The following is a 9,514-nucleotide window of genomic DNA, read 5'->3' as shown; positions in this document are numbered from 1 at the left end:
ATCAATTATAATTCTAAAATTAGACTATGTCTAGTTTATGAATTTTCACTATGTTATGGAGTCTAATTAATAAATATTATAAATGATAATTTTATTTGATAGTTGTTTTAATCATTAAATAAATAGTTTTGGCATTTATAGGTTTGAATTGGAAAATATGGTATTATTGAAAAGAAGAATAAGCGGTTGAAATAAAGTGGCAAAATTGTAACTAGAGATTGGCTCACTTAAGTGTACAGCCAAGTGTGATTTATTGCCCAATATTTTATTCTTTTTTAATCCATATAATTCAACCCTAACCCTATTGAAGAATAGTATAAAAGGAAGGCTATGGTCTCATTATCCAACTAATGCCTCCAAAGCTAATAACCTAACTTTTGATGAGACCTCTTCCTTCTTCTTTCTTCTTCAATTTTGAAAACACTATTGCCTATCTTCACAAATATTTTTTCAGCCATTAGTGAATGAGTGAGTGCCCACACACATCAAGTGGTATCTCAATCATAGTGTGGAAGATTGTGAAGAATCCAATCAACAAGAAGGAGAATCAGGATCAAGGAAGGAGAGAAAGAGATCCAGGTTCAGATCTTGGTGATGCTCTGCTACAGAAAAGAATCAAGGGCTAGAGATCTGAATGGAAGGAGTCATTATATTCCGCTGCACCCAATGTAAGATTTTCTTAAACTTTTATGTGTATATTTCATTGTTTTAGAATTTATATTAGGATGTTAATGAAACATACTTGTTAGTAAAGCTAGATCCTGGTAAAATATTTCCAACATAAAGGTGGTATGGGATTTCGCAACTTGCATGACTTTAACTTGAGTTTGCTTTGTAAATAAGGATGGAGATTATTTAGTCGTCCGAACTCACTTATCAGCAAGATTTTTAAAGCTAGGTACTATCGTAATGGTACCTTTTTAAATGCTAAGTTGGGGAGCAATCCAAGTTTCGTGTGGCGAAGTATTTATGAAACTCAAGAGATCGTTTGAAAAGGGGCGAGATGCATAGTTGGTGATGGTTCTCGAATTAATATAGTTTTGGATCCGTGGCTGCCGAATGAAGATAATCCAAGAGTAACTTCGAACAATCCTGCTGTTATTGATCAAAATGTTAAAGCACTTATGGAAACTGATACGTTGGCTTGGGATGTTGACTTGGTGCATGATATGTTTAATGAAAGGGATGCTAACTTGATTCTTAGTATTTCCTTATCTTCAAGTCGTTTATGTGATGTTTTGTATTGGAGTTGGGAGAGCTCGGGCCATTTCTCAGTAAAATCAGTTTATAAGTTCTTACAGTTGAGCAAAGAGTTAGGTGCACAGGATGATAATTCCGTCTTTTGGAATACTCTTTGGAAGCTAAGTGTTCCTCTGAAAGTGAAAGACTTGTTATTGCGTGCTACCACTAACTGTCTGCCTACAAAATCCAGACTTCGTTCTAGACATATGCCTGTTGAGACCATCTGCCCTGTGTCCAAAGTAACTGATGAAACCATCTACCATTGCTTGGTGGATTGGTCTTTTGCCAAAGCGTGTTGGCAACAGTTGGCTGCTAGTGTTAATTTAACGGCAGTTTGTTCTTTTGCCAACTGGTTTGCTACCGTTCTACAGCAAACGGATGGGGAGAAAAGGAGGTTGATTGCAATGACATGTTGGGAAATTTGGAAACATCGAAATGAGCTAGTATGGTCTGATAAGTCCCCTACTGGTGCGAGTGTTGCTCACTTAGCTCAAGCTTTATTCGCAGATTGGACTCGGGCTCAAGATTCAACATTCAATCCTACGACTGCATTCCTTACTGATGTCGATGGTGCTGAAACTTGGGCCAAACAAGGTGGAAACACTTTGAAGATTAATGTAGATGTTGCTATTTTTTTAGGAACTGCAACTTATAGCTTTGCAGGGGTGATTAAGGATGAAACTGGCACATTGGTGGAAGCTTTTACCTGCTGTCGGTCAGGGGTGTTGCAACCCGAAATGGTGGAAGCTTTGGGTGTTAAGTGTTGGAAGTTATTTTACCAGGATCTTAGATCTACTCACAAGTATGTTGATTTAACAACCTAAATATGAACTTCTAAAACGATAGGAAATTAAACACATAAGAGTATCAGAAATCTTACAGTGATTGCAGCGGAATATATGTCTCCTCCCACTCAGATCTCTAACCCTTGATTCCTTTCTATAGCAGAGTATAATCAAGATCTGAGCCCGATAGTTCTTCTTTGTTGTTTCTGAATTCTACACAGCCTTCCTCACTATGATTGAGGTATTACTTGATGTGTGTGGGCACTACTCTAGCACTTATACATTTCGAAACAGTGAAGGAAGAGAGAGAGAGAGGGTGGCGGCTCAGAGAGAATTTTCAGAGAGAAAATTCTGTCAGAATAATGTTGTGAAAAGGTTGTACATTTTTTTGTTCAACTCTGAAGCCTTTGCCTTCCATTTATAGAAGACCACCCAGGGCTATGATTGACATTTGGAATTGAAAAAATCAAAGAGAAAAGGAAGCTAAGTGGCCGGCCTAGGCATTGTGGAAACAAGGCTTGCCACTTTTCCAACTTTCCTTTTTCCTACACTGATAGTTTCCTGTTTTGTCAAAAACTGCCAATTCCTTTGTTCAACCACATAAATGTCAAATCTAATTATTTAATAATTAAAATTAATTATCAAATAATATATTGTCATTTATTTTATTAATAATCAAACTAATTAAAGTTTCCTAATTAATAAATATGCCCTTCAAAATCTCTATTTACTGTTTTGCCCTTAATAAGTGATAAATTCTCAAATAGACAAGTCTATCTTGAGAATTTTTAATTGATTAATTAAAATCAATTAAATGAGTCTTACAAGTAATATCATCTCAACTAGTGAGGGGACCATGGGTCTATATATCCGAGCTTCCAATAAGCAGATCTAGAATTTACCACTTAAATTCACTAACTTATTAATTCTTCGTTGAATCCACACATAGAACTCAGAATTGCACTCTCAGTATATAGAATGCTCTATATGTTCCACCATATAGACACATTATTAGTTATCCATTGTTATAATCCTAATGTGATCAATGATCCTCTATATGGATGATTTACACTGTAAAGGGACTAAGTTACCGTAACACCCTACAATGTATTTTATCCTTAAAACACTTAACCCTGTATAAATGATATTTCAACTAAGTGAAATGAGTACTCAATCATTTATCTCGTTTGGTTAAGCTCGAAGGAAATCACCCTTTGCTTACTATTCGCCAGATAGAAGCTATAGATTCCATATATATGTTAGCGCTCCCACTCAATCGCACTACCGTGTTCCTAAAATGTATGTATTGCCCAGACTAAAGATTAGGCTTAACTAACAAATCAAAGAACACGAATAATAATCTTGAAATTAAGCCTAACCATATCAGGATTTCGATCATGTGATCTAGGATCAACTTATGATATTGAATTGAATAGATGTTTACGGTAAGTTTCAAAATCTAATTCAAAGTTCAATATCGGTCCATTCCAATGCATACTCCATGCATCCAACCTGAGCTTTACTTTAACCTATGTTCTGGAAAGAACATAACATTTCTCCAAATGTAAGTAAACTCTGTTGTAGATTATCATATCAGTAAAACCCAGTGTTCTGATAAATCTAGGAATACTTTATTCACATAGTCATGTTTATTTTCCACTGTGTTGACAACACAATAAACATGATCAAGTATGTGAAAAGGGATTTCGATGAATTTATAAATCAAATAGACAAGCAATTGATTAAGTGAACCAAAACATACACAAGTGAATGAAAAATTACTTCTGTTACTTTATTGATATTGAATAATCTGGATTACATTGAAACAGAGTTTTATTTAGGGCATAAAACCCAACATTAAGGAGGCACTGAGTTGGGTTAAACAGAAAGATTGGAGGAAGGTTGTCATTGAAACTGATTGTCTTACTATGGTGCAAGCATTACGTAGCTCTATTCCTATTGTAACGCCCTGTCCAACAGGGAAGGCACGTGTGTGCAATTTAATAAAATACTGATATTTATATAATATGTAATTATACTAAAAGTGTGGGTAATTAAATTTTGATAATTAAAATTCAACTTTTAAACTGTTTAACAAAAGATAAGTAATATGGACTACGGGGTTCCCCTGTTTTCAAAATATTCACAAACTGGTTTCAAAGTATTTTACAACATAAACTTTATACTTCCAAAATACAATCAAAATAGAGCATCCTGTTTACTGGGCCGTGTCACTGCGGCTGGTATGTACATTGCTGCTGCGACCACAAACTCATGGTTGCTCAACTTTTGCCTTTCCTTTACCTGCACCATAAAGCACCCGTGAGTCACAGAGACTCAGCAAGAAAAGTAACCAAAACGTTAACTGAAAATGATTATCAATTTAATCTCATATCAATATGTTTACTCATTATACAATATCATAAAGTATTCCTTTACACATTACACATTCACATTACACAATCTTGGTACTTTATAAAGTACCCCTTTTACCACTCGTTAACCACGAGCTGAATATGTCACTATCGTTGCCCGATAAAGCAGACGATAAGTAAGAAACCTAACCGCGGTTTCAAGAGTAATTACTCGTAACGGTAATAACCGTTTCCAACCCTAGGTCATAACCTAGGCTTACTAAATATTTAATCAAAGTCTTGATAATAATCAAGGCCACTTCCATTCAACCATTAATCTTTAACCACATACGGTGCTTACCGCTTTTCTTACCTTGGTTCAGAAATCAAGAGTACGGGCCGACCTGAGTGGAAAACAAGCTAAGCAATTCCGGTCCTATGTCATGACAACTAAAACTCAAATGAAAAACTTAATCAAATTTCTGATTATCAACTATTCTCACAACCGAACACACCCTACTTTCCCCCAGATCAAACTAGCTTAACCATCTCTAAAGCACCCTGAATTCCACTCCGAAAGACACCCCGAAACAGATCGTACTTGAGGAGAAAAAAAACCCAAAATCCCCCTTTCCTGGGAAAAAACGGTCGCACGTTTTTCAGACACCCAGAAAAATGGCCTGCCTTTTTTTCCTTGCAGCCATGGTGATTTCTGGTTTTTCACCCCAAAAACCAATCAAACCTCCACCAAACCTAACCAAACTTTCCAGAACAGTATATTATGGCAATTATAACATAACCAAACAACCATTTCAATGCAATATATCAATTTGCTCAAAATCACACTTCAAAGTGAAGAAAAACTAAATTTTCTCTCAACAACCATATCCAATTTCAACCAGCCATTAACCTCACTCAATTTTCATTCAAACAAGTTCCAATTCAACCCTAAGAACCTACCTTACCCTCAGTTTATACCCCAGCTCAGAATTCATTGAAAACCTTCACCAAAACCTATACTAAACTCAAGAAAATTAATCAAGAGAAGAGTAGAAGGATCTTACCTCCACTTAGCTAGCTTCTAGGGTTAAGATTAGCTCAGGAAATTGAAGAAATGCAATGAATTTTCCTTGGTTCCCAGCTGCTTCTAGGGTTCGGCAAGAGAAGAAGAAAAAAAAAAAGCTTGATGTTATGAATTTTTTTGTTTTCTTGCCTTGGAAGTAACTTTAAATAGGGTTTGCTTTTCTTTTCTTTTTTTTTTTTAAATAACAATCAGCCCACCAAAATTCAAAGGTCAAAATGTCAAAAACATAAAAATGACTAATTTACCCTTCAAAGAAACCTAAACTAAAATTATAACCTAGGGGCATTTATGGTAATTTTACTAATTCCCCAATCCGACATTCTAATAAAATTCTAACTTAATTCGAGATATTCTCAAAATAATCCTTTCATTTAATGTCGTGACATTACTAACCACATCGCCAAATTTTCACAACTGCCGGGCCCGAAAATAACGTATTTCATTAAATAATTTCTCAACAATTTACCTCAGTAAGATCATAATCCTACTTCATTTCCCAAGTAATTATATATTTAATAAAATATGTCTAAAATATTATTTATTTTCTGGGATATTACACCTATGGTTTCATATTTTGGGAGTATTATTTTTGATTGTAAAATGTTGCTAAATGACTTGCAAGATGTTTATGTCAATTTTATTAGACGTTCTGCAAATAGTGTTGCTCATTTCTTAGCTCGAGCATCCTATTTAGTTACTGATCGTGTTATCAGGAGTAGTGATGTTATTCCAGATTTTAATCATGTAATCACTATAGATTGCAATTAATAAAGATGATGAATTTTTCCAAAAAAAAAAAATAATAATAATTTAAAGTATATAATATATTAATTTTGCTCACATTTATTTTATATTTTGTTATGTAATTTTTTAGTTTATATTTTTTTATGTATTTTTTTTTGGTTAAACTATTTTATTTTTTTGTGAGTTTTTATTTTTCTTTTGAATGCCTCTTCTCTTCAAAAAATTAATATTTCAAATTTAAATATTTTAAAATAAATTAATATTTATTTTAATCTTGTGGGTTATGGCTTGTTTTTTCAATTAATAGATTTATAAACTTTTCTATCTTTTTAAAAAGTACTATAAATTTAAATTTTAATAATAAATATTTTTTAAAATACAATAATTACATTTTATTGTGTTACAATAAATATCGTTATAACATATTGAGTTTTTAGAAATTCTTTTCGTAAACTTATTTTGTTAAATGTACATATATGAATTATAAATATTTTTTATACTATCTATCGATCATTTTACCATTCTTTTATTTTACTTTTTCAAGGCTAATTTTTGTCATATTTTTCTGTTAGGAATATTTTACCCGGATCTAGATTTACAAACAAGTATATTGATTAACATCCTAAATATGAATATATCTAAAACAATGAAACTAAACACATAAGAGTTTAGAAAACCTTAAATTGATTGCAACAGAATATTATGATTCCTTCCGCTAAGATCTCTAACCCTTGTTCCTTTTTGTCGTAGAGTATTATCAAGATCTGAGCCTAGATCTGTTTCTCTCCTTCGGGTTGATTACCACCGTCTTCCCGCACTATGATTGAGTAGTTGACCTGCTATGTGTTGGCATGGCACTCTATCACTATATGCGAATTGGATGAAGAACAATAAAGGATGGTTCAAAAACTGTATAGAAAGTGTCTCTCATCTACTAGTTGTCTGACAGAGTTAGAAACTAGATTTGGCAGGTTGAAAAGTGTTGGATGAGATGAGAGCATCATGTTCCTTTTATAATGTTTCAACTAGGGTTTAGGTTTGAATTATATGGATTAAAAAAGAATAAAATATTAGGCAAAAATTCACTAGAGTGGCCGACCACTTAAGGACCAATCTCTAGTTACAATTTTGTCACTTTATTTCAACCAATTATTCTTCTTTCAATAATACCATATTTCCTATTTCAATCATATAAATGTCAAAACTATTTATTTAATAATTATAGGGCTCGTTTGAAACGTCGTATTGTATTGTATTATACTGAATTGAATTATATATCATATTTTTATATAATACTATGTTAAACTTTAATTTATACTAAAATATTATATATTTAGGTGTCCATAAAAGTTAATACCACATATAGTTTTACAAAAAAATATTGCATAAAATACAATTCAATATAATACAATACAATACAATACAATACAATACGACCTAATACGGCGTTCCAAACGAGCCCATAATTAATTATCAAATAGAATTGACATTCATATTATTTATTAATTAGACCATACAAAGTCTCTTAATTAACAAATAGAGCCTAAAATGTCTTTTCTTCACAATTAAGCCCTTGCTTAGTGAAAATTCATAAATAAGTCATTGTAAAGACCACGTAGCTTTAATTTGGAAATTAGCAGATAATTAGGACTTAATTATGAAAGTTATTGATTAGTATTGAATTATTTATTTATGATGATTTATTTGAATTCAGAATGCATTTTATATCATATATAGAAATTTTATAATTTTGCATATCTTGTGCCCGACAATATTGGAACGCGGTATTTCGCTATTAGAATCACATCCTAGTATTTTGAGTATAGCAAGACAATAAAATTAGAAATTGGGAATGTTGAGAATAGTCGGGATTTTAGAATTTCCCAAAATACCCCTAAGTGCCATTTTATGACTTTTAGTGTAAAAATGGCAAAATGGTCATTTTAGCCCAAGTTAATGGTTTGTCCTCTAGTGGACATTAATAAGTTTATTATGCTGAAGGTTATAGGTTATTAGTTTATAAAACCTTTATTCATTTCATATTTTACCAAAAAAGATAGAAATTAAGGGAAGAACCTCTCTCCCTCTCTCTCTCCAAAGCTCTCTCTCTTTCTCGAAGCACTCTAGAACTAGCAAGTATTGGGGTTTTTCTAGTTTCAACTCAGATTTCTAGCAAGATCCTAGCATTTCAATTCAAGGTATAAACCCCTCAAGCTTTTCCTTCTTGTTTTCTTAAGTTTCTAGATAGGTTTTATGCATGTTTTTGAGAGATTGGTGGCTGTTGTTTCTACTGGTGTTTAATATTGTTTTCAGAGGCTTAATTATGTTAGATTATATTGATTTAAGCATGTTTTAATGGTTGTTGGTTAGTTTATCCAAGTGTTGAGTTTTAGAACTCAAACTTGGAGCTTTAATGGTGTTTTTTAGTTCTGAGCTTGGGTAGTTGTGTTATTGCTTGGAAAAAGTTTATTGGGGTATAATATGCAGGTCTAGAAAGTTTGAGAAGGTTTGGAAATGATTTGGTTGAGCTTTGAATGTTTTTGGATTTTCTGGGTAACCGGTTTTACAATGCTTGTAAAACTGGTCACCCGGATTTTGCAGTAAGGTTCCCCGAAAAATTCAGCTTGTCGTTTCGCGTTAGTTTCAGGTTTCTCAATGGTTAATTCCCTGCTAGTTTAGGGTATTGCCATTTTAAGTTGTTTGAGATACGTTTTTGGTTTAAAACCTAAGTCTCGGTTGTGATTTAGCGAGTCACTTATTCGTGTTTTTATCGATGTGATTTAGGAGCCTATAATTCGCCGAGCAGTTGTTCCACTCAGGTTGACCGGCACACCTGAATTCGGAATTGAGGTAAGATTAGTATAATGATATGCATATGTGATTACATGTTTAGCGTACATGTTAGTTGCCGTCAAAATAACATATCAAGGTATCAGTGAGGTGTACATAGAGTTGCACCGAGATACCATCATATATATATGTTAGGCAAATCTATAGCCATCAGGGTAGCATATCAGGGCAACAGTGAAGGGTACATAGAGTTGTACCGAGATGCCAACATATATATGCTAGGCTATCAGATAGTATGAATTATTTGCTACCACATCAGTACGACTAGAGTACTGAGTATAGGTTGGATTCGTAGTTAGTCATACTTTGTCGAGAACGTTCCTGACTCAGTTAGGGTTATGGTTGGGTGTATGGGCGCCTGATTATAACCCGGGATATTAGTATGTTATGCTTTTATTACTGAGTCTGTCGACTCACAATGCTATTTCTATGTGTAGGTAAGGGCAAGGCTAAAG

The 9,514-nt window shown here is 33.3% G+C and overlaps 1 protein-coding gene across 1 annotated transcript; it reads left to right on the top strand.

Moving 5' to 3' along the window:
• The first annotated feature begins 1,124 nt into the window (after positions 1-1,124).
• Positions 1,125-8,743, top strand: LOC115694947 (uncharacterized). Its single transcript, XM_061118001.1, has 2 exons — positions 1,125-2,004; positions 8,697-8,743. The coding sequence occupies exons 1-2, from the start codon at positions 1,125-1,127 to the stop codon at positions 8,741-8,743; spliced, it is 927 nt and encodes a 308-aa protein (XP_060973984.1).
• Positions 8,744-9,514: the final 771 nt, after the last annotated feature.

The sequence above is a fragment of the Cannabis sativa genome, chromosome 6 (assembly GCF_029168945.1).
Source record: "Cannabis sativa cultivar Pink pepper isolate KNU-18-1 chromosome 6, ASM2916894v1, whole genome shotgun sequence".
NCBI classification, from domain to species: domain Eukaryota; kingdom Viridiplantae; phylum Streptophyta; class Magnoliopsida; order Rosales; family Cannabaceae; genus Cannabis; species Cannabis sativa.
The sequence above is the reverse complement of the archived record's forward strand: the minus strand, read 5'-3'. Positions and strand labels throughout refer to the sequence as shown.